This window comes from Ipomoea nil, unplaced genomic scaffold (genome assembly GCF_001879475.1).
Source record: "Ipomoea nil cultivar Tokyo-kokei standard unplaced genomic scaffold, Asagao_1.1 scaffold1770, whole genome shotgun sequence".
NCBI classification, from domain to species: Eukaryota; Viridiplantae; Streptophyta; class Magnoliopsida; order Solanales; family Convolvulaceae; genus Ipomoea; species Ipomoea nil.
The window spans coordinates 1,683,768-1,711,632 of NW_017618198.1; the positions used below are offsets into that span (position 1 = coordinate 1,683,768).

Sequence of the window (27,865 nt, forward strand, 5' to 3'; positions counted from 1 at the left end):
TATTTTTTGTTTTCTTTTTAAAATTTTAGAACTTTATTAAGACATTAATTAATATAGTGATGTTGCCAGTTTCTTATTACTCATATTAATTATCTCCATACTTTTTGAATCCATTCAGATATTCAGTTGTAGAGGTGTAAATGAGCCGAGCGAGTAGCTCGCGAACGCTCGAGATTCACTCGATCAAAGTTCAATTTGAGCTCGGTCAATTTCAAATTCGAGTTGAACTGAGTTGGCTTATTTCGTAATCGAGTTGAGTTTGAGTTCAAATATTTTAGGTTCGTGACTCGTCGAGTTGCTTGCCAACTATATATATATATATATAGACGTGCTCGAGTCACTCTAATTCAGTTGCCAATGGTCATGACTTTTTTTTTTTTTTGAAATAATGAACGATCGTAAGACCTTTTTTTTTTTTTTTTTTTTTTTTTTTAAATATTTTAATAATCATTTGTTAAGACATTAAAAATATTTGCAGCGCAGGGAATAAATATCGACCACGCAATATTGGTTATTTTTCAAAAATAAATTTAAAAATAAAAATAAACTATATTCATGGTTGTTGCGGATTCGCGGTAATTACAGTTGGAGCGTTGCCCGACGTCTATCTATCTGGTGCCGGCGGAGGACATGGTAGGAATACTCTATTCCGCAGCTCCGCTCACTCATTACTGCAACACACGCTTCTTCATAGCCGCCGCCGGCGGAGGAATCAAATTCACCCGCGATTCTCAACGGAAAGGATCACCGGCGTGCATTGCACCTAATCCGGCGACTAACTGCATCGTCCGACCGATAACTGCAGCATTGCTGGCGGCAACCGCGTGCGCCGTGGTATTGGGCGGCCGAGCTGACGCGGTGGAGCTTACTGGAGCTCAACAGCAAGCCGACATGGAGACGCTTTCCAATATACCGCAGACGCTATCAAGCGAATGCGAGGGCGGGGATTGTGCGAAGAAGGATAGGATTCAACGGCCGAAATCGAAGCAGGCAGAGACCTGCACCGTCAAATGTGTTAATACTTGCATTCGCGGCGGCTACGGGTCGCCAGGCGAAGGTCCGCTCAATGTTAGAAGGTAGTTGAATTTCAAGTACTCCTCTATATCGAGTGTTCCTATTCGGAGTACCGAGCAATTCATTTCCTTGTCAATGCTATACAAAATTTATGCTGTTCAATTAGATTCAACTTATTGCAATCAAAATACTGTGAGCCCTCATAAGTCTTGCATCATGCAACTTATGATAGTACTAAATTCCAATCAAACATGAACATTATAGGATTGAAGCCTAGGTTACGATGTTTATCATTATGTTGTTTGCTGAGTTGCTAAATGTTCATAAATATAACGTTCATCATGTTTCAATTGATTCTTCTTCAAAATTCATGTAGTTATGTGAGTCAGGGCTCATAATCTAGCAATTGGAGAAAATTATGCATTTTCCCTGCATTATAAACTCATTTAATTAAGATCACATCTTTCATCTTTTTCCCCCGCTTTTCCTCAGCAGGCCTCTGGTAGTGTTCAAGAATGGGTTCCGGAGCCGGCATTACTGGTATTTCTTCCTTGAATCACAATTGTTGATTAGCTTGTTCTTTTCTATTGCTTAATTTCCATCCCAATAAAACATGCAATGAAGAGCCACTAGAACCTTTGACTTATTGCCAAAGCACATCTCAGCTTATGGAATTCAGAGTGATGGCATAAATTGCATGGAAGAAGCAGGGAAAGTGGAAGGGTAGGAGAAATGGCAAGAATGTGTTGCTTATGGAATGCAGTATTGTTTGGGTGAGAGAGCAGTGGGGGGATGGGGGGATCTGGTTATACAAATTGGGAAGCTCTGCTTTCCTAGGAAAATAGAGTGTCTGAGTCAATGGTAAATAATAGGTCTTGTTCATATTATTTACTGAGCTCTATTTGGTTTATGCTTCCTGGGATAATCCATTTAGTTCTACTTCACCCTTTCGAAATGAAATGAAAGAATACATATTATTTACCAGGCTCTGGTAGGTGTATTCTCCTTGGGATCCTCCCTCTAGTTCCCACTTGATCCTTCACCCTTCCAAAATGAAATAAAAGAATATATAGTACCATGATATTGTATATGACTGCTACAAGTATGATGGGTGTTTGATTTGTACGTTACAAGTGGAGTACAAATATATTCTTCATAGTGATTCCGGTTAACAAGTATGCTAGGTTGGTTTGTGCAAATGCAAGAATGAAATATTGGTTGGAATTGTTATTCTATTGTAACCTCTTTCTTCTGTACAAGACAAGAATTTGTTTTCTAATCCTTCGGTAAGATAGTGTCCTTTCTGTATGAATCAAGAGATTTGGGGATTAGCTGTGGTGTTTCAGGCGCAATTGTACAGCATCATGAACAATGGTATTACTTAAGCCAAAACAACTCATAAGAAAATTCCCCTAAAGAAAAATGCTGAAAGATGTTACTATATTCTGAAGTTCTGTGACATGCTTAATTCTAAGAAAGATTGATCTAATTGCTTCTTCTTTTAATGGTCTTTGTATTGCCCTTCTTGCAGTTTGGTGGAGTGTTCTGATATATGCAATCTGATTAGAGATGGTGAAGATGGACCATAGTGTTTGCACTCTGTCCATATAATTTCTCCAATCCCAACTCTATCATACTGAAGGATGGTAAGCAGGGCTGAGTTGTAAACAGAAAATGTGGAGGTTATGGATCGAGTCACACAGATAATCTATCCACACATTATAATGTGGAGACTCCAAGCCTCCCTTCACCTATAGTTCTTTCTTTTAGCCCTTAGTTTTGATGCAGAAACCCTTAAAGCAACTGTGTATCTGATTTGTTTATTACTCCTATTAGCTTCAGCAATGCAATTAGTCAATTACACAACCAACCAATTTATGTGTGGATTGGAGAGATGTGTCTTTGTACAGCTAACATCACGATGCAAATTTCTAATTGAGGCAAGCACTGCTAGGCTTGACTAGAATGACTTTTGCGATAACATTCTTCAAAGTTATCATTTCCTTTAACTTAGTTTTGAGCAATCCATAATTCTGCCAACCATGTGAATTTTCAATGGTCAGAACAATTAACACTAACCAAATATAGGGAGTATGAAACTGGCCTATTCAACTATTAAGTTTATGGTCACTGTAGACTGCCGGTTGCACTTACAAAATCTACAGATAATTTACATCACTAGCTGAGCTCCTTTCTGCGCGAGAATTGCCCTGTCTTTTCAAATGACCCCTTCTCTAGCTGAACCTTCAGAATCCAACTCTATTGGCACTGGCTCTTCATACCTGATCAGTGAACCATGCTGTCTTTTCACTATCCAGTCATCCATGGGGTCGATCTCCTCATCTGAGAAGTCGTTGCAGACATCTGGCTTAAAATTTTGTAACTGCAGATTGTAGTGAACAAAAGCCAGATCCCTCAGCCTCTCCTGTTCAATCTGGTTTCTCCCTTCAGTGAGCAAGGCCTCTGCCAATGTCCTCTTTAGATTATATTTTGAAGCCCCATCACAGGTCTGACTCAGGATCCGGACAGCCATCATTTGTAGTTCAGGGCATTCATCTCCATACTTTGACCACCAAAGTGCTGCAACTAAAGTTTGTTAGTAACTCAGTACTTGTTTTGCCCAACTTATTTTTTGGGCATAACTATTCCAAAAAAAAAAAAAAAAAAAAAAAAAAAAGAGATGTCAAAAGCTGGACAGACATAAAAATGTAGGGCATCAACAATGCTGGAGGAATTTTCTTCTTCCACATAAAAAAAAAAAAAATCATCTTTTAATTAGAATATCAAGCATCCAAAATGTTTTATAAATACATCTATTTGCCCTAGTTTCTATCATGCTTCCAAAACTTCTGCTGAAGATATTATGAACCCCATCTCTCTATTTTGTTCTCCTCTTACTTTCTATCTCCCTTCTGAAATCAAATGGTGATTTTAGCATTGAAGCTTTTTCTTAATTAATGTAAATGTTACTTTGATTCATAGTCCATGCCTTCCACAAATGTCACTCCTTTCCCACTTCCTCAAAAAATCACTACTTCTATATCAGAATACTTCCCCTGGATGCAGGTAGATTCTGCCCTTCCTCAAAAGATAGTCAATATTGAAGGAACTCGGAACTCTTAGCCATCGCAAGACTCAGACCTCTTGATCTTTCTTGATGACAAAGTGTGAAGAAAAAAGTGGGTAATTCAGGAAATGATAATTGAGATAGCGTATACACAGAGGGGAGAAGACAAACTATTTAGGTTTTTGAATCCTAATGAAAAAAAATCATGTACTGTGGAAATTGATATCTTATACCAACAAATTTCCAGATTATTCCAATTTGAGGATCTACTATAGCATTACTGGTGGTTCTGTGCGGGTAGAAAGGGGAAAAGGAGAGAGGTATGAGATTTGGGTGAGACTGGGAGAAAGGGAGATCAAGAATTCAAGACAGAGGAAGAGAGAGGAAAGGGAACTTTCTAAATTGCTGACATGCAGGGAGGGAAAAGGAAATTTTTTGAACCATGTTTCTTTATTTTAATACATAATTCATTTTTTTTCCTTTGATTCCAATTCAAAGATTGTATATATCCACATAACAATTTCATTAATAACTGCTATTCCAATTTAATACGGAGTACCAAATAGGCATGCTATGTTTACTATAACTCATTCCAATTAGGTCAATTTTGTTTCCGAGATACCTATGTTTAAACCAAATGTCCCCTAAGTTGCACTAAACAAGCACATAAAATATTACTCAAAAGCAGAAAGTATATGACCTGGATGAATATTTTCCAGCTCGGAACTGCCTAAGCCAAAATCACCCTTTGCCATCCGGTACTTGTCAATCTGCAGCATCATCAAATCTTGAATGCTAAGATTCGGTGACATACGGACAATGCAGCAACAGAGGCCACATGAAACTTCTGCATCAGCGAAGAAGTCATCTGAATAGAAAAGATTAGGGTTCAAAAAGTATCCTGCAGCATGGAGAGGGCTGTGAAGATACTTGTTCCAAATTTCATCTATTGCTTCCCAGAATGGTATGTATTGGGATTTCCTCGACTGGAATTCTATTCTGATTGTCTCCTTAGCCTGGTCTATTGTGTCATATAGAGAACCAATTTCTGGCTTATTACTTCCACCGATCAATTTCAAAACTGTCACCAGCGGAATAGTGGCCTTTGAGACCGTCAAAGCTCCATTCCAAAAAGTTTTATCTGCCACCAAGGCAGCAATGCTTCGCCCCTCCTCGGTAGAAGCACAAACTAAGGATTTCCAACCCGAAGAGAGAAACATCTTTTGCAAGTTTTCGTCCTCCACCGCCATGTTCTCAAGGGTAAGAAACGGAACTATTGACTTTATCTTCGAAGGCTTAACTAAGTCAGTAGAGCAAAACTTTCTTGCAAGTTTCAGGACATCCTCATTGCTGTAAACAAATTGTGTAATGGTTTTTGCCTTCTCCAATATTTCCTTGAAGACATCCATCATTGCAAGTTTGTTTAGCATAAGTTCTATACAGTGAGATGCACTCACAGTCCAAAAAACACCCTTATGCTTTTCGTTTAGTCTCTTCCCTACATCCTCCATGAAAGTTGATGTTGAGTACGAGACAATTTGAACCACATTATCAGCTCCAACCTCCTCAACAACATTAGCCAAAAAATCTTCCATTGCAACAACATTGCCATCAATTGCTGAAATATCATAGGATTGATGATAAACTGTGCCCTTTGGGCAATTTACTAAGACATTAACAAGCTTTCGACCCTTTGAATCTACCCATCCGTCTAACAAGATGCTGCATCCTGTGGTTGCCCATACACTCTTGATATCAGACGTATACTCTTGCATCTCTTTCACTGCATCCTGAAGGATCCACCCTTTCAAATCATTACAAGTAGGAAGTTTCATTGTATTCAAAGGGCCAATGATAGATTTTATCATCACCGGGAAGCTAGGTGCTTTGATTGCACTGAAGTCAACTCCTGTTTCATAAAAGAACCTGCCAATACTTTTCTGGGCTTTTCTTAGTGATGAATCACTGACACCACTACCTTCAGCTGGCGAGTCCACTCGCCCGCTGGGAAAGACCGAAGCTATCATATTGCCAGAATTTTGAATGCTGTCTTGTTTCAGTTGTTTGTCAAGCCTGTCCTGCCTGGTCCTCTTCACTGGAAGGTTGGGCTTGTTAAGCTCCCCAACATCCCTCATTGCCTTTCCGAATCTCTTCTCCAGTAACTCACTTCTCACCATTTCCTTCACCTCTTCAGGAACCTGCAAACAAGGAGTAATTAACATCTCCATTCACACCTCCATTAGATACATTAGCTACTTAATAAATACCAATAGATTATAATACCACACCAAGCAAAAGCCTATTCCTTGATACAGATTCAACAGCAATCAAATTCGATCAAAATTCAGAACAGCAAAAAAAAAAAAAAAAAAAAAAAAAAAACACACTGAGAACGCACTTCTCATGCACGCTTTCACTATCAAAAAGTAGATTTCAAAGGGGGTGATCGGGTGAGTGTGAAAATCTGAAGAAATGGCTATAATCTAGAAAATTAACAAGCAAATCACCGATAACTAAGGCACGAACATATATTCCTAAATTTATAGATGCAAACAAAGGATGATACACAACCAAGAACTGATATCTTCAAGAAACAGATAGGAGGGGAAGGTACATTACCGAGTCGAGTCGCCGATACAAGGCCAATGAGAATCTTTCCCGACGTATGCTTCTTCGTCTCTACGGGAATGAGGGTTCGAGAAGAGGCTATCAACTCGATACACAGAGAGAGAGACTGAGAGAGCGAGAGAGAGACTGAGAGAACGAGAGCGAGAGAGAGACTGAGAGAACGAGAGCGAGAGAGAGACTGAGAGAACGAGAGCGAGAGCGAGAGAGAGAGAGACTGAGAGAACGAGAGCGAGAGCGAGAGCGAGAGCGAGAGAGAGAGACTGAGAGAACGAGAGCGAGAGCGAGGGCGAGAGAGAGAGAGACTGAGAGAACGAGAACGAGAGCGAGAGCGAGAGAGCGAGAGAGAGAGAGAGAGAGCGAGAGAGAGACTGTGAGAGAGAGAGCGGAAAACGGCTAGGCTACAAGTATCTTTGTCTGTGCCTTGACTCTTTGAGCCAGTTAATATACAGAGTCAACAGAGAGGACTGGGAAATTTAATTTATTTTCGCGTCCTAATATTTTTTATTTACTTGCAAATTTGATCTTTAAATGTTGTTTTTATTAGACTTAATTATACACTTGGTCCTAGATTTATAGGTGATAGTCTACTTTTAGTTTTTTTTTTTATTTTTTTTTATTTTTTTTTTATTTTTATCAAAACATTCATATTTAGTCCTAGTATTATTTTGGCATGATTATTTTTTATTATTTGTCAACAAAATTGTTAAAATATTGTTAAATACAAATGCATTTTGATATTTTTATACAAAATGAGTTGACCATGTTATATTTTTATCTTTATTTTAAAAAAAATCTGTAATTGAAGACCGAAATATTTTTGTATTTAATGGCGTTAAAACTGTTCTGTTGGTAGAGGACAAAAATGGTCATACTATAATAATATTAGGACCAAATGTGAATGTTCTAATAAAAAAAAAAAAGAGACTAAAAGTGGATTATCACATATAAATTTAGGACCAAAAATGAAATTAATTCTTTTTATTAAGTTGATGCATAGTTTTTATTTATTTTGTCACCATTTATCATTTTAACCAAATATATATTGAAAAATGTAAACTGTATCATATTTTTAGTTTAAATTCATATAATTTCTTTTCAAAAATGTCAAAGGGTGTTTGGTAAATGACAGTTAGCTGATAGTTGGTAGTTGATTGAGTTAGTAGTTTAACTAGTTGATAACATTAGTTGATTGTAGAAAAGTGTTTGGTCAATTAGTTGTTAACTTTTAGCTGATTACATACAAAATGAATTTCTCAAAAAGCTGATCGAAAAAGTTATTTTGAGTGACTTTTTAAATTTTAGCATTTTGAAGCAATAAGTTGTTATAAAAAACTAATTAATTAAACACTTATATTGATTGTTTAACCAAGTCAGACAGCTAATAGTGGTTAAATAAGTCAAAATTGACTGATAGACTAATTATTTTACCAAACAGGGCCAAAATGTTGAAGTTAATATGGTTCTTATTTGGTTTTAACTTGGATTTTTTTAACGTGGTTTAAGAGTTGTAATTTCTGTCATAATTTTATTATGGAGTCTGACTGTTTAAATTTTTGTTCTTCGTTCAATTCTGTTTGTCTAGACTATTCTTATGTTGGGTCTGTTATTCAACAATGTTGTTTAATTGCTAGAGACATTGGGAACGTTGTTGTTCACCATGTCATAAGGTCAGCGAATCAAGTGGCTCATGTACTTGCACGGGCAACTGATTCTCCCTCACGATTGTATCTCGTCTTTCTTCAATGATTTAATATAAGTTCGTTTGTTTGGTTTTCAAAAAAAAAAAAAAAAAAAAAAAAACATAACATGACAATTTTACCAACAACAATTTTAGTTCATTTGCATAGTGTTGCGTATTAGGTAAGTCGTTAATGTAGTTATTCCAGCGAGTTGTATATTGACCAATTGAGCTTACAAGTGTATTTTGAGTAGTTACATATTAGTTATAAACATTAATGAAGTCAATAATAAATCATGGGAACGGTGTCGTCTGAAGTTAACGGTTATTATTGTTTAAGTTGTTAAACAGTAGTTGGAAAGTATCTCACTTTATAGAAGTGTCACCCGCATAAAACATGACAACTCTAGTGATGATAGATTTAGTTGGTTTATATAGTATTATGTATTAGGGAAGTTAGATATCTATCTATTGTGACGGGTACCAATTATGATTGGAGCAATTAACTATTTTGCTTGGTCAGAATACTTATAACTTGTAGCCATTACACTTTGATAGAAAGCTTGGTCATTACAGAATCAGTTACCCATTACATAATCATTCATGACAAATAGGTACATATATGGTCATTACACAATCATTCATCACATATCAGCAGAACTAGTAGCCACCATAAGGTCCTTGTTTTCTCTAGGTACATTCACTACTAAAACTAAAACTAAAAATAACACAATGCACACTGCTATAACTGCAAATATCCTCGTACCCTTGCCCTGTCCACCATTTTTTTTTACATCAACCTTAGCTTGTAGCCTCATTTTCAGCCTTGCAATCTCTTCTTCATTTCGATTGATCCTTCTAAATAGCGCAGGAATTATTCTTCTTGACCTTGCGCACATTGGAGGATCATTCCATCTAACAAAATCACACTTTTGCCTTCCCTACACCATACTCAAAGAATAGCAAGTTCAATCCTAAAGTAACAAAATTGAATACTGATGTGTAGCAAAAATGAGATGTGAGCTCGGATGTGTTATATCGTCCTCAGTGGATTGGGGGATATGGCACGCAATATATATATATATATATATATATATATATATATATATATATATATATATATATGAACATAAAAGGATAAAAATAAAAAGTATATGAGTATTTATGAAAGTTACGAAACTTATTTTAAAATTTGATAGACAGAAGGAAAAAATTGTGGAGAAAGTTTAAACTTTTGATGTTTGATTGTGGATTTTAACTATTTATATTTGTAAGAAAAAGATGTATTGAAATTCTAATTTGATAGGCTTAAAAAATGGAAATAAACAAAAATGAAATAAATAAATAAGTTTTTCCCAAAATGATCCCTCGACTATTCCCAAAATGGTCCATCGACTATTTTTCAGAGTATATTAGGCATATAATATGTAAATAGACGAAAATGCCATTCATTTTAACACTCAGTAGACAGAATTTCTAACGGAGGACCAATTTGGGGGAATTTTTAAAAGTCAAGGGACCACATTGGGTGCAATTAAAAGTCAAAATGTAAAATTGAGAATGAGCGATAGTCGAGGGATCATTTTGGGAAAAAACTCTTAATATTTTATAGTTTTTTTTATACTAATACTAAAGCATGTACTATATATACATACAAACAGTGGCGGACCTACATGTACTATATATACATACAAACAGTGGCGGACTTAGTGTGTGGGCACCACTGACCCACCACATATATATAGTATATATATTATATATACTAAAATTTAACCAATGGCTAGTTTTGTTTAGATGGCAATTCCAATCCATTGTATTGTATAATAGTCTAGATAGCTAGAGCTCGAACCCTACACTTTTTATTTTTTGCTTGGCTTCTTTTTGTTTTCATTTTATTTGATTTGGCTGCTTCTTTTTGTTTTCATTTTTTTTTTTTGGATCAAAGAAGAGGGGGATACCCAGAAAACTAGAAAAAAAGAGGTCCTCACTGGGACACTCGTTTGGTCGACGCAGTTCCCATCCGATCTAGGGCCGTCAAAACTTCAAATTCCCCCGGTGGAACTTCAAGAATATGGAGACCGCCTTGTTTTATCAACGCCCACTTCGCCAATTTGTCGGCGAGTTGGTTCTGTTCCCTGTAAATATGCATGAAAACCACCGCTGTAAAACTCTCCCCTTCTTTAATACACCTGCGTACAATATTGTTGTTTTGCTCCTGACCGAATTCCTTGCCCTTCAGCGCCTCTACCAGCAATTTTGAATCGCACTCTATGATTATTCTTCTTGCACCATACTCCTTAGCCATGCGTAGACCCTGCAGCACGCCCCACGCCTCCGCCACTGCACTCGTGCATCTTCCTATTCTGTATGTATAACCTCTGCACCAGTTACCATGGGCATCCCGAAGGACACCACCGCAGCTTGCCTGACCATCACTCGTGCAGCTACCATCCGTATTCAGCTTTAGCCACCCCTCCTCTGGTTTTTCCCATGACAGCCTTATTTCACCTCCCCGATTGTGTCTCTGCAGCAGCCAGCTTCTCCCTTCAAAGGCCGCGGCTGTCTCGCTGTCGCACCTTCGTAGCCAGTCTAGCTTCTGTTCCATGGGCAGGAGGTTTCCATTAAAGACTGCTTCGTTCCGCCACTTCCATAACCACCAAAGTCTGGTTCCAAAGCGCTCAGGCCAGCCATCCTCGAAACCTTGCTTGCGATCCCCTTTCAGATTAATCGTAAGCCAGCTATTCCAGTCGAGACTACGCATAGACTCCTCCGTACGCCGATGTAGCGAATGTTTCCAAATGCGATCCGCGTTATTGCACCGTCTGAAGAGATGATCCAAGTCCTCTCGCTGGCCTGCACAAATGTAACAAAATTCGTTAGATGTGATATGTCTCCTAGTCCGTTCATAATTTGTTAAGACTCTCCCATGCTTGACCAGCCAGATAAACATCGAGATTCTTGCCGGGACCCTTAGCGACCAAATTAGGCCCCAAACTTTGTCAGCCTCCTGATTAGCAGCATTGGCCGCCCAACCATACGCTGATTTGATCGAAAAGCATCCACGAGGGTCTGGGCCCCAGCCCCATCCATCTGGGATATTCTCTTCTGTTAAGCAGAAGCTGGCTAGGCGCTCTATGTCTTCAGCTGGAAGATGTCGCAGTATCTTCTCCCATTTCCAACCTCTAACTTTGTCCCAGTACTCGTCCACTTTCGCATAGAGTTCTGGGAGGCCGAGGGTGCCACGGAGCTTCTCATAAAGAGGTTTTGCTGTAAGCCAAGGGTCCATCCAAAAGCGCGTAGATTTCCCATTTCGGACAGCCTGCGTGAGCCCGCTTTCTAGAGTTTCTCTCGCTGCACTAATTCCTTTCCATGCGTTGGAGGTGCTTCGTCTACTTGTGGTGACCAGATGTGAGCCAGACCTGTGATGATATTTTGTAATAAGCGTTCTCGCCCATAGAGCATTTGGTTCCGTCTTTAGTCTCCAGCCCAACTTCATCATACACGCCATATTCATGGTATGTAAGTTTCTCAAACCCAAGCCCCCACACGTTTTGTCCGTGGTGATTGTTTCCCAGGCCACCAGACTCATCTTATTATTTCCAGATTGTTCATCCCGGCCCCATATGAAACGCCTGGTCCTTTTCTCTATCTCCGAGCAGACACCCTTTGGGAGGGCGGCCGTTTGCATGGTGTAAACCGGGATAGCGTTCAAAACTGATTTGGCCAGCGTGACTCGCCCGGCAAGAGAGAGAGTCTTTGCTTTCCAACCCTCCAATCTGGCAGAGATTCTGTCAAGTAAGCCCGCGTAAGTATTGCAAGTGACCCTACCATGTAAGGATGGCACACCGAGATATCTTCCCAGGTCGTTAGTTGCTACAATATCCAGCTTTGCGACTATATCCTGCGCAGTACCGGGGGGTATTTTTCGAAAAAAATACTTGTGATTTGGTGAGGCTAACTTTCTGGCCCGAGGCTTCACAGAAAGACTTTAGACAGTCCTGGACCACTTCCACTTGCTCGCAAGTCGCCTCAGTAAAAAGGACCATGTCATCTGCAAAACAGAGGTGAGATAAAATAGTCCCTTCTGGGGCCAGCTTAATACCTTTCCAAACCTTACTGTTCACCTTAGATTCAATTAGGTGGCTGAGCCGTTCCATACACAAAACAAAGATGGCCGGAGACATTGCGTCGCCCTGTCGGATGCCCCTCGTCGGCTTGAAATGTTCCAACCGGTCTCCGTTCCAAATAAGCGCCAACCTGGACGAAGTAATGCACGTCATTATAACATTAACCCAATTAACATTAAAACCTACCCGTTCCAAAGTGTCCTTAATGAAAGCCCAAGACAGGCGGTCATAGGCCTTTTCTAGGTCCAGCTTAATTGCCATATAGGCCTTTTTCCCCCGGGCCTCGCGCATGGTATGAATTACCTCCTGGTACACAATCACATTGTCCGAGATTTGACGCCCTGGTACAAAGGAGCTCTGGTACGGCCCTACAACTTGGGGTAGAATCGTCTTCAGCCTGTTCGTAATAGTCTTGGTTAAGATCTTGTAGCTCACATTGCATAGGCTTATAGGCCTAAACTGTTTAATCGTCTCAGGTGCCTGCACTTTCGGGATCAGCGCAACCAATGTGTCATTCACCCCTTCCGGGAGCCTGCCAGTGTTGAGGGCGCTTCTGACTAGCTTGAAAATGCTGTCCCCTGTAGCGTCCCACGTATGCTGGTAGAACCCCGCTGGTAGACCGTCCGGGCCCGGGGCCTTGAACGGCTTCATATCGAACACAGCTGTTTGGACTTCCTCTTTAACAACTTCTCTATTAAAAATCCTCCAAGATATGTCGCCAATACGAGGGAAGTTATCGCCAATGTCTGATATATTTAAACTGTCTGTGGGCTCAATGAAAAGATTTAAATAGAACGTCCTGACACGATCCCGCAAATCATTGCCCTCCGGCAGCCATGTCCCATTGTCATCCCTCAACCCTAGAATCTTTGTGCGCGACTTACGCACTGTGGCCGCGGCGTGATAGTACTTCGTATTTCTGTCCCCCGACTTGATCCATTCTTCTCTGGACCGTTGATACCATAACAGCTCTTCTTGATAGAGAGTTTCTTCTAATTGGGATTGCAGGTTACGCTCGAGTCTGCGCAGACCGCTGTGTGGTCGGCGTGCTAGGATTTTCTGGATACCGCCAATTCTAGCCATCAAACTTCGTTTGCGCGTGTGTACATTTCCAAACACCTCCTTATTCCAACTGGTGAGGCCATCCGCTACCCTGCGTACATTGTCTGCCAAGTTGTCTTCGGGGCTCCAAAACTTTTCAACAACCTTTTGCAAGTCTTGGTGGGTAATCCAAGCCGCCTGAAAATGAAAGGAATTGACATTATTAGAACGTTGTCTCCCATGGAGTCGGATTAGCAGAGGTGCATGATCCGAGGCAACACGAGGTAAGTGTTCCACCACCGCGTCAGGGTATCGGCCACGCCATTCGAGGTTACACATCGCTTGGTCCAGGCGGGCCCCCTTTACTTCATCCGTGGATCCCTGTTTCACCCAGGTTAGTTTTGGTCCCGAGAAACCCATGTCAACCAGGCCTTCGTCATTAATCCAGTTAACGAAGTCCGAGCTTCGCTGAGCAGAAAAGGATACATAATTGCTTGTTTCATCTCTCGTGACAACGGAGTTAAAATCTCCGGCCACCATCCAAGGTCCATGCGGACCCCGTTTTGTCGGAGACAGATCACTCCAGAGCCGGCGTCTCAAATGATGGGCCGGGCTCGCATAAACCGGCGCAAACACCCATGGCGGGTGCCCATTCTGCGTTACCTGTAGCAAAATGAACTGGGGGTGAGTGAATAAAATATCAATATGTACCGGTTCCTTCCATAGGACCCAAATGCCTCCGCTAAAGCCCACAGCTTCCACACGAACCCAGTCCGAAAACCCAAGCTTTGAACAGATCTTATTTGCTTGCACCCCGGAAACTTTCGGTTCGAAGAGACACAGGATACCTGGCTTATAAGTCTGCAATAAAAATTTAAGGGCACGGTGGACCGCCCGTCCACTCGCCCCTTGGCAGTTCCATGTCAATAAATCCATAAACATAGGAAGGGGAAAAAAGAAAAAAGAGGAGACGAAAAAACAACCAGCCAAGGCGAAGAAACAGCCAGAACACGAGAGATAACAAAAAAGAAAGATCAAACCTCAGAGGCCTGTAGCGGCCTCGCCGCCCTCTTGTGATGATTGGTCCCCGTCTATCTCCATCACCGCGTCGCCTTCATTGTGAAAGCATGTTGGTGGATCCGCATGGTGCTCCTTTGTGTGTTGCCAGACTGGCGATGGGAGGTCGGCTACCTCGTCCCCGACCCATACTCTTGCAGAGTGGACAATTAAACCGCCTTGCTCTCCTCTAACAACAACATGTTCATCCGACTCCGCCGCCCTTCGAGAACCTCCTCCATTAACATGCTGAGAACGTATGGGCATAGCTTCTACATTATCTCTCGTTCTGTGCGTTGCATGTGGTTCATTTTGGATCTGCTTCTCGACCACCACCACGTTCGGTCTCCTCGAACTCGTCCCCGCATTAATCGCTTTTGTAGTCTTCTGTCGTGACTCAGCTTTGCTACCCAACTTCTCCACCATCTCCTGCTCCACGTCATCAGATCTCCCTTCGTCGTTCAATTCTTCCTCCTCTATTGCCAAGGCCGCGAATCTGGAAGCTGGAGCCTGCTGAGGTCGTCCAGTCGTCGCCATCTGTCTCCCTGCTTCCAGTCCACGGTTGGATTTCTCTTGTCGCCTACTGCCATATCTGTTTTTGCGTCCTGGCGCAATCATCCAAGCGCCAAAGGGCTCTTCTCCAATTTTAATTCCACCCGTCACCTCTGAGCCTTTAGCTGCCGGCTCTTTATTCGGTAAATCCCTGCAATCATTCTCAGGCCTAGCTGTTTTGGGGCATGCATCAGGAGAATGTCCATAAATGCCGCACGTGAAGCACACCAAATGGATTCCCTCGTAGGCCACCGATCGCACACGACCCTTGTATTTGAATTTCGAAATCAACGGTTTCGAAATATCAACTTCAACACAGACTCGTGCGAACATCCCGCGTGACATCATACTCGTGGCTTGATCAACGCGGATCGTTCTGCCCACCCTGTTCCCCAATTTCCTGAGAAATATTAGGCTATAGTATTCAGCAGGTATACAAGGGATTCTTACCCATACTAAGACCTTCTCTGTGACGTCTGCAAACGGATCGAAGTCCGGCATCCAAGGTTTGACGATCAAGTAATGGTCCAGGACCATCCATGGTCCCTCGAACATGGCATATTCCATGTCTTCGACCGCCCCAAATCGCATTATGAAATAGCCATTGTCAATCGCGATTAGCTCCATCTTTCCTTTTGGTTTCCACATGGTTGTTAGCCGGCGCAGTAGGTACGTGTATCCGACCGATCTCCCCATCACTTTGACGATAAGCGCCAACCTCCATGGCGCTCTGATATGCCGTAGCTCTGCCTTGGACAATCGTATTGTCGGACAAAGAGGATCATCGTCCTCTTCGTCCGACATTTCGTCCTGGTCCTCGTCATCCTCCGTATCGGCATCCCCCAGCGCAAACTCCGCATGGCCAGTCACGGTTTGGGCGTAAGTCCGCCTTGCGATCTCCGGGACCTGCGAAACAATGGGATACGTTAAAGAATTCGATTTTTCCTTCTCACCTGTTGCATGCATGGCCAGTGGCGCCATCGGCGCCCCCATGTCTTCAATCGGTGTCTCCATAACAGCCTCGACGTCCGCAGTGAAGCTCGTTGAATGATCCATCGTGGTGTCTCCCGCCTCCTTGGCGGTTGTTTTGGCCTTTTTTGTGCTTCGCTCAAGCAGATCGCGGTCCTCTTCCGACCGTTGGCTAGAGAGCGTTTCCCCATTCATCTCCATCCTTTTTGTTTTCATTTTATTTGATTTGGCTTCTTTTTTGTCATTTTTTAATATTCTTGAGATGAGTTCTTCTTTTTGTTTTCATTTTATTTGATTTGACTTCTTTTTTGTCATTTTTTAATATTCTTGAGATGAGTGAACTTTTATTCTTGACATTTTTTAATATTAATAATGAGAATTGTAATTGAATTTTTTATTTGTATCATTGAGACTTCTTCTCTTTCTTTATTATTATTATTATTATTATTATTATTATTTTAATATTAGTAGTGGGATGAGTGATTTATAATGTGTTTTTCATTCAAAGTATTTTATGTAATTAATTATGTTTTATATTTTGTTTTAAATATTTTTGTCTTGATATATTTTGATTTTTTTTATCTCTAGTCAACAATATTTATGACTCGGTCTCTAAGTGTTTCATTTTTAAAAAATATATCTCATTAGGTTTAATTTTTCGTCCCCAAAAAATTTCTGGTCCGCCACTGCATACAAAGATTATATATGGGGTGGGGTGGTGGGGCAGCTGCCCCTGCCCGGCTGCCCCTTTGGCTCGTCCCTGACTGACACCACTACCTTCAGCTGAAAAGTCCACTCGTCCGCTGGGAAAGACCGAAGCTATCACATTGCCAGAATTTTGAATGCTGTCTTGTTTCAGTTGTTTGTCAAGCCTGTTCCTCTTCAATGAAAGGTTGGGCTCGTTAAGCTCCCCAACATCCCTCATTGCCTTTCCAAATCTCTTCTCCAGTAACTCACTTCTCACCATTTCCTTCACCTCTTCAGGAACCTGCAAACAAGGAGTAATTAACATCTCCATTCACACCTCCATTAGCTACTTAATAAATACCAATAGATTATAATACCACATCAAGCAAAAGCCTATTCCTTGATACAGATTCAACAGCAATCAAATTCGATCAAAATTCAGAACAGCAAAAAAAAAAAAAAAACACAGAGAACGCACTTCTCATGCACGCTTTCACCATCAACAAGTAGATTTCAAAGGGGGTGACCGGGTGAGAGTGAAAATCTGAAGAAGGTTATAATCTAGAAAATTAACAAGCAAATCACAACCGAGAACTGATATCTTCAATTAACAGATAGGAGGGGAAGGTACATTACCGAGTCGAGTCGCCGATACAAGGCCAATGGGCAAGAAAAGCTAAAATCTTTCCTGACTCTTGCTTCTTCGTCCCTACGGAATGAGGGTTCAAGAGAGCGAGCGAGAGACTGAGAGAGCGAGCGAGAGAGAGTCTGAGAGAGCGAGCGAGAGAGAGAGACTGAGAGAGAGGGAGAGAGCGAGAGAGCGAGAGAGACTGTGAGAGAGAGAGAGAGAGCGGAAAACGGGTAGGCTGCAGAGTATCTTTGTCTGTGCCTTGACTCTTTGAGCCAGTTAATATACAGAGTCAACATAGAGGACTGGAAAATATAATTTATTTTCGCGTCCTAATATGTTTTATTTACTTACAAATTTGACCTTTAAATGTTATTTTTGTTAGACTTAATTATATATTTGGCCCTAGATTTATAGGTGGCAGTTTACTTTTAATTTTTTTTTTTAATCAAAATATTCATATTTAGTTCTAGTATTATTTTGGCATGATCATTTTTTATTATTTGTCAACAAAATCGTTGAAATATTGATAAATACAAATGTATTTCGATCATTTTTATACAAAATGAGTTGACCCTGCTATATTTTTATGTTTATTTAAAAAAAAATCTGTAATTGAAGACCGAAATATTTTTGTATTTAATGGCGTTAAAACTGTTCTGTTGATAGATGACAAAAATGATCATGCCACAATAATATTAGGACTAAATGTGAATGTTTTAATAAAAAAAAAGAGACTAAAAGTGGGTTATCACATATAAATTTAGAACCAAAAATGAAATTAATTCTTTTTATTGAGTTGATGCATAGTTTTTGTTTATTTTGTCACCATTTATCATTTTAACCAAATATATATTGAAAAATGTAAAATGTATCATATTTTTAGTTTAAATTCATATAATTTCTTTTCAAAAATTTCAAAGGGGTGTTTGGTAAATGACGGTTAGCTGATAGTTGGTAGTTGATTGGGTTAGTAAGTTTAACTAGTTGATAACATTAGCTGATTGTAGAAAAGTGTTTGGTCAATTAGTTGTTAACTTTTAGTTGATTAGTTGTAGAAAAGCTATTTTGAGTGACTTTTTGAATTTTAGCATTTTGAAGCAATAAGTTGTTATAAAAAACTAATTAATCAAACACTCATATTGATTGTTTAACCAAGTCAGACAGCTAATAGTGGTTAAATAAGTCAAAATTGACTGATAGACTAATTATTTTACCAAACAGGGCCAAAATGTTGAAGTTAATATGGTTCTTATTTGGTTTTAATTTGGATTTTTTTTTAACCGTGGTTTAAGAGTCGTAATTTCTGTCATAATTTTACTATGGAGTTTGACTATTTAAATTTTTGTTCTTAGTTCAATTATGTTTGTTTTGAGTATTCTTATGTTGGGTCTGTTATTCAACAATGTCGTTTAATTGCTAGAGACATTGGGAACGGTGTTGTTCGCCATGTCATAAGGTCAGCCAATCAAGTGGCTCATGTACTTGCACGGGCAACTGATTCTCCCTCCTGATTGTATCTTGTCTTTCTTCGATGATTTAATATAAGTTCGTTTGTTTGGTTTAAAAAAAAAAAAAAAAAAAAAAAAAAAAAAAAAAAAAACATGACAATTTTACCAACAACAATTTTAGTCCATTTGCATAGTGTTGCGTATTAGGTAAGTCGTTAATGTAGTTATTCCAGCGAGTTGTATATTGACCTATTGAGCTTACAAGTGTATTTTGAGTAGTTACATATTAGTCATAAACATTAATGAAGTCAATAATAAATCATGAGAACGGTGTCGTATGAAGTTAACGGTTATTATTGTTTAACTTGCTAAACAGTAGTTGAAAAGTATCTCACTTTATAGAAGTGTAACCCGCATAAAACATGACAACCCTAGTGATGATAGATTTAGCCGGTTTGTATAGTATTATGTATTAGGGAAGTTAGATATCTATCTATATTGACGGGTTGTAATCTCAAATTATTTAGCTTGCAAACTGTACTTTGGGTAGCGGTAGATTAGCCAAAAACTGTAATGAAGTCCATAATTAAGAGAGGGAACGATGTCGTCTGAAGTTGGTGGTTAAGATTGCTTAAGTTGTTAAGCGGCAATTTAGAACTTACTATAATTTACAAAAGTGCCACTCTAATAAAACAAATCTTATTTAATCAATTTGCAAGGTGTATTTATTGAAAAATTAAGACTGATAATGTGAAAATAAATGAATGTTATGTCTTAGAATAACCACTACTCTAAAATCGGAGGAATATTTTTAAATTTTATCTATTTTGAAACAATTGAAGCAAACATGTTGATATAATTTTCTCTTGTGCCCATCATTTATCTACACATAGCATCCAATCCCGATCAACTTGCGTCAATGGATATGCGGTGGACCAAGGTCCACACAGTAGCGTGAATCATAGTCTATTACAATAGTGTTTCAACTAATTAAGAATGACAAAGTTAACATTACCGTTATTACCGTCAATCAATAGAAATGTTACGTGCAAAAGAGTTAATTCCAACATTGGTCCCCCGACTATGTTGATTTTCTAAAATTGGTCCTTGACTTTTAATTTGGACAATTTAAACCCTCTACTATTAAAAAGTTTCCAATGTTGGTCCTTCTGTTCCCTTGGTGTTATGTTGACGTTAAAATGAGGGTTAATAGTGTCTTTTTACCTTCAAATCGTATAATACTCCAGATTGCAAGGCTCCATATACACAATTTCCCTTCAATTGTTTACGCGACATATTTGAGAGCTAGTTTATGCGACATACTTCAAAATCCCCAGTTTTCCCGAGCAATGCTGAAACCCTAATCTGAGTACAAATAGCGAAGTGTTGATGCATCCATAGAAGTTCGTTGATGGATTCAAGAGGAAAGCAAGCTATGGTTGGGAGCAATGCTGGTTCACCAGGTAAACGTAGAGTTATTTTTTGTGAAAAATATGTAGTGTGCTTTGTTTTTTCAGTACTAGAACAAAATGTCAGTAGTGGGGACCATAAAGTGGAGCATTTGTTGTTGTTTGTACTTTAAACTATATATATATATATATATATATATATATATATATATATATATATATATTGTAATATCAAGTAGTCTAAGTGTACTGCTAATACTCAATTCTTGATTTCATTAGTTTTGTGTTTGAAAATGCTCTGTGGACCAGTGTTTGTCTGCTTTACTTGCTGGGGACCATTGTTTTTGTTTTTTTTTTTATAATGCTTTTATTATAAAGTAATGACAATATTTTATGCATTAAAGTGTATTGTAAACTAGCTTATAACTAAAGTATTCTAAACTGTACTGCACATTCTCAATCCTTGATTTCAGGAATTTTTACTCTTAATTTAAGACATGGAAGAAGGATTAGTTAATCTTTACCTGCTGAATATATAGGTGGTAGTGTTAGTTCGTTTAATGATATGGAAAAAGATGAGTGAGGGTTAATATGTTTAAAGGAGAAAGTAGTTGAAATAGGGTATGCCATTGATGACAGTTTCATATTCTTCGTACAGACTGAAGTGGGGTTGCAAGAATTGGTGAAAGACTTAGATGTTTGGAACTTAGTTAACCAATGTTGTAGTCCTAAGGTAATAGAGATTTGGATGGTAAAATGAGGGGTTGGTGAAGATGTATATTACTGTGATGACAGTGGAAATGAGAATGAAGAGGATTGTGATGGCAGTGTAGATGAGTGGGATGGAAGTGGGGAAGAATCTGATGGTCGGGATGAGGATTTCAATTCTGAGGAGTTATTTAATGTAAATCTACATGATGATGAAGAGTTTGTGAAAAATATAGATGTTAATGCAGAGTATAGAGGATTAGTTATCGTCCAGGACCAACCCTAACAAGGTACTGTACAGGTTCAACAAGTTGGTGATGAAATCAACTACTTTGATGAAGGTAACTTTGTAGGCAGTGATGGTGAGGCAACACGGATTAAATGACAAAAGTACTTGAAAGACCTTCAAGGTAATTGTCCTACATTTGCACTTGGATTGACCTTTAAAGATAAGGATGGGTTTAGAGAAGCTGTAACTAATTATGCAATCAAATAGGGGAGGGAAATGAAATATGAAAAAATGACAAAGTGAGATGTGTGGTTAAGTGCAAACATGAGAGCTGTCCATGGCAGGTTGCCCTAAGATGTGATAAAGATGATAAGTGTTGGAGGATTACTGTGTTAAAGGATAAACATGATGGTTGTGTAAGGACTCAAAAGAATTCAATGGTGAATTCTACCATTGTTGTTAAAAGATGGAAACAAGAAATTTAAGGACATTTGGAATGGAAAACAAATGTTTTTTTAGAAAAGGTTTGCACTGATGACCATTGCGTACTAAGTAAGAAGCAAACATGGAGGGCTTTAGTAAAAGCTAAAGCTGAAATAAAACATGAGGTAGAAGACTACTTCAATAGGATTTGGAGCTATTGTATGGAAATACAAAGAACAAATCCCAATTCTACCTGTGAAGTGAAGTTGAGTGACTTGGAAGAGGCTGGAAAAAAAAGATTTCTGAGGATGTAGCACTGTAGGAGGATAATTGGTCTAGATGGGTGTCACTTGAAGTGTAAAACTGGAGGGCAATTGTTGACAGCAGTTGGAATAGATGGAAATGATAGTATATTCCCAATTGCATATGCCATTGTAGAATGTGAGAACAGGGACTCCTGGACTTGGTTTCTATATTTGTTAAAGAAGGATTTGCAGATTAATCCCATGGTAGAATATGATTTCACAGTAATGTCAGACAAGCAAAAGGGTCTCCTACAAGCCTTTGACACTGTACTTCCAGGAGTTAGTGATAGATATTGTGTAAGACATTTGCACTGTAACATAAGGGTGGCTGGTTTCACAGCAAATTCAATAAAAGATGCATTGTGGAAAACAGCAAGGGCAACTACAGTTGGTGAATAACATTTCTGAATCATTTAATGCAATGATATTGACAGCTTGGGAAAGTCCCGTGATTAATTGTTTGGAGATCATTAGAAAAAAAATCATGGTAAGGTTATTTGAGTCAAGAACTAAGGCTGCTGAATGGAGTGGAAGAATTTGTCCAGCAATTGTGAAAAAAATAGATGAAATCGAGAAGCAAGCTGGTGGATTGATAGGTTATCAGTGTGCTCCCATGTTATTTGAGATCACAGGAACACATTCTGGGCAATACACTGTGGATTTAGGTAGAATATCATGTTCTTGTAGGAAATGGGACCTAAATGGGATCCCTTGCCAACATGCAGTATGTGCAATCTGAATAAAATATAGGAAATGACCTATTTGGGATTATGTGGATTCTTGCTACTTAATTTCCACATACTTGAAGACATATGAGGGATGTGTAAAGCTAATGTCAGGTTATGAAGAGTGGCCTGCCACAAGTAGACCACCTCCATTGCTACCAGTGTATAATGCAAGGTCTGGAAGGCCTAGAAAATTGCGGATGAAGTCTGCAGGTGAGATAAGTAAAGATGGTATGCATTTTTCAAGGAGCCATGTTGCTTTACATTGCACAAAATGCAAAGAATTAGGCCATAACAGCAGAAAGTGTCCAAAATACCCTACAAAGAGGCCTTCTAATCAGGTTATGTATTTTTCTTAATTTGATGAGAGTCAGTAACACATTTCTTTGGTAAGTAACATAACAATTTTGCAGGTAAAAAGAAGAAAATCAATGCACTCTGCCCAGTTGGAGTTCAGCGTCACCCAACATCCATATAGACTGCCCAAGTTGAAGTTGAGCCACAACTACCTTCCAATATTGCCACAATGCAGCCTGCCCAGGTTGGAGATGAGCCACAACCATCATCCAGTCTCCCAACATGCAACCTGCCCAGGTGTTTGAAACTGAAGTAATTACTCAACCTGATGTTGAAGATATGAATGGGAGATTCCAGATCATATTTTGGATGAGCAATGGCACCAAATCATAGTTCATGCAGAGGAAATTCAAGGAGGTATGTTATATTCATTTTACACTTATGTATTATAGGGATATTCAAGGACATTAAGCTTGATATGAAACTTATGTATTGTAGGGGCTTCTCTAAGTAGCAGTGTTCAAATACCAGTCAATACAATTGGAGAAACATTGAATGAAAATGTTGCTGCTGGACCACATTCACATAGGAAGAAAAAACCAATGAAGATCAACTATCGTACAAGATCCAAGACCACATTCAAGAGTAAATTCTTTGGGAATGACAAAGATCCAATCACTTTGGATTAATTTAAGTTTAGTGGCTGCATTTTGGATAGGATATGATGTAGTTGAAGTTTAGTGACTAATTTTTGGATAACTTTATGATGTATTAGGTCACTAGCCTTAAAGTTTAACTCTTTTTTGTACTCAGTTTAGCAAATATGCTTGGATTATGGTACTGAGATTATGCACTCAGTTTAGCAAATATGCTTGCATTAAGGTTACTCGGATTATGCTTGAATGTTTAACTTTGTTTTGTACTCAGATTATGGTACTTAGTTTACCATTTATGATTGGATTATGGTACTGTGATTATGCACTCAGTTTAGCAAATATGCTTGGAATCTTGGATTAAGGTTACTCAGATTATGCTTGAAGTTTAACTCTGTTTTGTACTCAAATTATGGTAATTAGTTTACCAATTATGATTGGAGCTATTAACTATTTTGCTTGGTCAGAATACTCATAACTTGTAGCCATTACACTTTGATAGAAAGCTTGGTCATTACAGAATCAGTTACCCATTACATAATCATTCATTACAAATAGGACTACATATATGGTCATTACACAATCATTCATTACAGATCAACAGAACTAGTAGCCACCATAAGGTCCTTGTTTTCTCTAGGTATATTCACTACTAAAACTAAAACTACAAATAACACAATGCACACTACTATAACTGCAAATATCCTCGTACCCTCGTCCACCATTATTATTATTATTATTATTTTACATCATCCTTAGCTTGTAGCCTCATTTTCAGCCTTGCAATCTCTTCTTCATTTCGATTGATCCTTCTAAATAGCCCAGAAATTATTCTTCTTGACCTTGCGCACATTGGAGGATCATGCCATCTAACAAAACCACACCTTTGCCCTCCCTACACCAAACTCAAAGAATTGCAAGTTCAATCCTAAAGTAACAAAATTGAATACACAGAATGGAACCAAAATTAACATAATTGAATACACATACTCTTAAACCACTTACATTTTCCCTCACTACACCAAAATAAAAGAATTGCAAGTTTAATCCTAAAGTAACAGAATTGAATACACAATGGAACGAAAATTAACAGAATTGAGTACACAGATTCTTAAACTTTAAAAATAAATTTTAATTTCCCAATGGAACATTCCCATTTTCGAATGAACACAGATTCTTAAATGCTACACAGAATTGAATACACAGATTCTAATGGAACAAAAAATAAATTTTAAAAATAATTAAACCACTCACATTTTCGAATGAACATTCTCAATACCTTCTACCAAGATTATCATTCGTCCAAGATGTTTGTAGGTTCAAACGTTGCCCACATTGACAATTTGGAATTGTGACCAACTCACCGAATACGTATTCCTGCCTTCTTGCAGATGAGGAGCTCTCGCTGCTATATCTTGTATACATCTCAAAAGTGGACGAACAAAACACCGTTACCGTCGACTAGATTTTTGTTGAGTTTTCTGGGGCTTCGAATGGTATGTTGTGTCCTGAACATTCTAGGGTTTTGTCTATGTATAAAAGGGGGAATTGAAGGGAAATTGCGTATATGGAGCCTTGCAATCTGGAGTATTATACGATTTGAAGGTAAAAAGACACTATTAGTCATCCTTTTAACGTCAACATAACACCAAGGGAATGGAAGGACCAACATTGGAAACTTTTTAATAGTCGAGGGTTTAAATTGTCTAAATTAAAAGTCAATGATCAATTTTGAAAAATCAACATAGTCGGAGGACCAATGCTGGAATTAACTCCGTGCAGAAGGTTCATTATTTGTACATTGTTGGGTCATTATTTGTATACTTAAAGTTCATCATTTGGACATGTATGCACAAAATAATATGAAACAGATTGAATGTTCATTAATATTATGTTTAAGGTTCATTATTTGAACATGTACAAAATAATATGAAATTGATTGAAGGTTCATTATTTTTATATTCCAGGTTTATTATTTGACATGTGCAAATAATATATGTAATTGTTAAATATCTTATTTCTTTATAAAGTATAATTGAATTTATTCAACATACCCACATCTACTTAGAAATCTAGAATTGTCATCAATATAATAGCAATCCCTACCTTCAGCTGGTGAGTCCACTCGTCCGCTGGGAAAGACCGAAGCTATCACATTGCCAGAATTTTGAATGCTGTCTTGTTTCAGTTGTTTGTCAAGCCTGTTCCTCTTCAATGGAAGGTTGGGCTCGTTAAGCTCCCCAACATCCCTCATTGCCTTTCCAAATCTCTTCTCCAGTAACTCACTTCTCACCATTTCCTTCACCTCTTCAGGAACCTGCAAACAAGGAGTAATTAACATCTCCATTCACACCTCCATTAGCTACTTAATAAATACCAATAGATTATAATACCACATCAAGCAAAAACCTATTCCTTGATACAGATTCAACAGCAATCAAATTCGATCAAAATTCAGAACAGCAAAAAAAAAAAAAAAAACACACATACACACTGAGAACGCACGTCTCATGCACGCTTTCATTATCAACAAGTAGATTTCAAAGGGGGTGACCGGGTGAGTGTGAAAATCTGAAGAAATGGCTATAATCTAGAAAGTTAACAAGCAAATTACCAAGTCGAGTGGCAGATACAAGGCCAATGAGCACAAAAACTAAAATCTTCCCCGACTTCTGCTTCTTCGTCTCTACGGAATGAGGGTTCGAGACGAGGCTATCAACTCTGATACAGAGAGAGAGAGAGACAGAGCGAGAGAGACTGTGAGAGAGGGAGAGACTGAGAGAGCAAGAGAGACTGTGAGAGAGGGAGAGACTGAGAGAGCGAGAGAGACTGTGAGAGAGGGAGAGACTGAGAGAGCGAGAGAGACTATGAGAGAGAGAGGAAAACGGCTATGCTGCAGAGTATCTTTGTCTGCGCCTTATTCTTTCAGCCAGTTAATATACACAGTCAACAGAGAGGACTGGGAAATATAATTTATTTTCGCGTCCTAATATTTTTTATTTACTTACAAATTTGATATTTAAATGTTATTTTTGTTAGACTTAATTATATATTTGGCCCTAGATTTATAAGTGGTAGTCTACTTTTAATTTTTTTTATCATAATATTTATATTTAGTCCTAGTATTATTCTGATATGAACATTTTTTTTTATCATTTATCAATAAAATCGTTGAAATATTGTTAAATACAAATGCATTTCGATCATTTTTATACAAAATGAGTTGACCCTGCTATATTTTTATGTATTTAAAAAAAATCTGTAATTGAAGAGAAATATTTTTGTATTTAATGGCGTTAAAACTGTTTTGTTGATAGAGGACAAAAATGGTCATGCCACAATAATATTAAGACCAAATGCGAATGTTCTAATAAAAAAAAAAAAAAGACTAAAAGTGGATTATCACCTATAAAGAGTTAATGAACGAGTTGGTCCCTTAATTATTAGCGAACTATCAATGTAGTCACTCAATTGCTTATTCATCGATTTGGTCCCCGAAAATAATTATTTTTAGTCGATTTAGTCCCTCAGGCCGTCTTCCGTCGACGGTCGAAGGGACGAAATCGTACATTACCGTTATTACCGTCAATCAATAAAAATGGTACATGCAAAAGGTTCATTATTTGTATATTGTTGGGTCATTATTTGTATTTTTTAAAGTTTGGACATGTATGCACAAAATAATATGAAACAGACTGAATGTCCATTAATATTATGTTTAAGGTTCATTATATGAACATGTACAAAATAATATGAAATTGATTGAAGGTTCATTATTTGTATATATTCTAAGTTTATTATTTGACATGTACAAATAATATATGTAATTGTTGAATATCTTATTTCTTTATAGAGTACAATTGAATTTATTTAACATACCCACATCTACGTAGAAATCTAGAATTGTCATCAATAGCAATCAGAAAACTCGCAGCAACTTCAATGGGAGAACTAGCATCAACTACAAATTTTTATTTTTTATTTAAAAAAAAAAAAAAAAAAAAAAAAAAAAACTCCAAGTGAATTTCATTTTTGGTCATACTGTTATAGGGACGTTTCCAATTTTAGTCCACCTTAATTAGTTTTGCAACATTGCGACCACTGTTATTATAAGTATTCTATTTTTAGTCCACCGTTAAAATTTGCGTCAATTGACCGTGTAGTCCAGGGGTATTTTCATCTTTCCTCCTTTGTCTCTTCTCCTTTACCCTTTCTTCC

General features: G+C 38.3%; 3 protein-coding genes across 8 annotated transcripts in view; 1 reads left to right on the forward strand and 2 right to left on the reverse strand.

The window, feature by feature from the left end:
* The first annotated feature begins 542 nt into the window (after positions 1–542).
* On the forward strand, positions 543–2,957 carry LOC109192340. Of its 2 annotated transcripts, none has more exons than XM_019342933.1 (3): positions 543–1,076; positions 1,507–1,554; positions 2,546–2,957. In XM_019342933.1, the coding sequence occupies exons 1-3, from the start codon at positions 631–633 to the stop codon at positions 2,601–2,603; spliced, it is 552 nt and encodes a 183-aa protein (XP_019198478.1). In that variant the 5' UTR covers positions 543–630; the 3' UTR covers positions 2,604–2,957. The 2 variants fall into 2 exon arrangements, with proteins under 2 accessions (XP_019198478.1, XP_019198479.1); XM_019342934.1 differs by having other exon boundaries at positions 544–1,076; positions 1,510–1,554.
* A 40-nt stretch (positions 2,958–2,997) lies between these two features.
* On the reverse strand, positions 2,998–25,992 carry LOC109192333. Of its 4 annotated transcripts, none has more exons than XM_019342921.1 (4): positions 25,754–25,992; positions 16,900–16,909; positions 4,782–6,055; positions 2,998–3,594 (listed from the first exon to the last, which is right to left on the reverse strand). In XM_019342921.1, exons 1-4 carry the CDS (start codon positions 25,986–25,988, stop codon positions 3,233–3,235), a joined length of 1,881 nt encoding a protein of 626 aa, XP_019198466.1. In that variant the 5' UTR covers positions 25,989–25,992; the 3' UTR covers positions 2,998–3,232. The 4 variants fall into 4 exon arrangements, with proteins under 4 accessions (XP_019198466.1, XP_019198469.1, XP_019198467.1 ...); XM_019342924.1 differs by lacking the exons at positions 16,900–16,909; positions 25,754–25,992 and adding exons at positions 16,910–17,108; positions 17,456–17,491 and having other exon boundaries at positions 4,782–6,059; XM_019342922.1 differs by lacking the exons at positions 16,900–16,909; positions 25,754–25,992 and adding an exon at positions 16,910–17,148 and having other exon boundaries at positions 4,782–6,059.
* Positions 3,212–27,865, reverse strand: part of LOC109192332 — a 30,256-nt gene continuing 5,602 nt past the window's right edge. The window contains exons 4-5 of one of the 2 annotated variants that reach the window (XM_019342918.1): positions 6,231–6,241; positions 3,212–3,266 (exon numbers count right to left, since the gene is read on the reverse strand). The gene's annotated coding sequence lies outside the window, so the exon portion shown is untranslated. Of the gene's footprint in view, positions 3,269–6,230; positions 6,242–25,917; positions 25,927–27,865 lie in introns of both variants that reach the window. The other variant, XM_019342919.1, reaches the window with a different exon arrangement.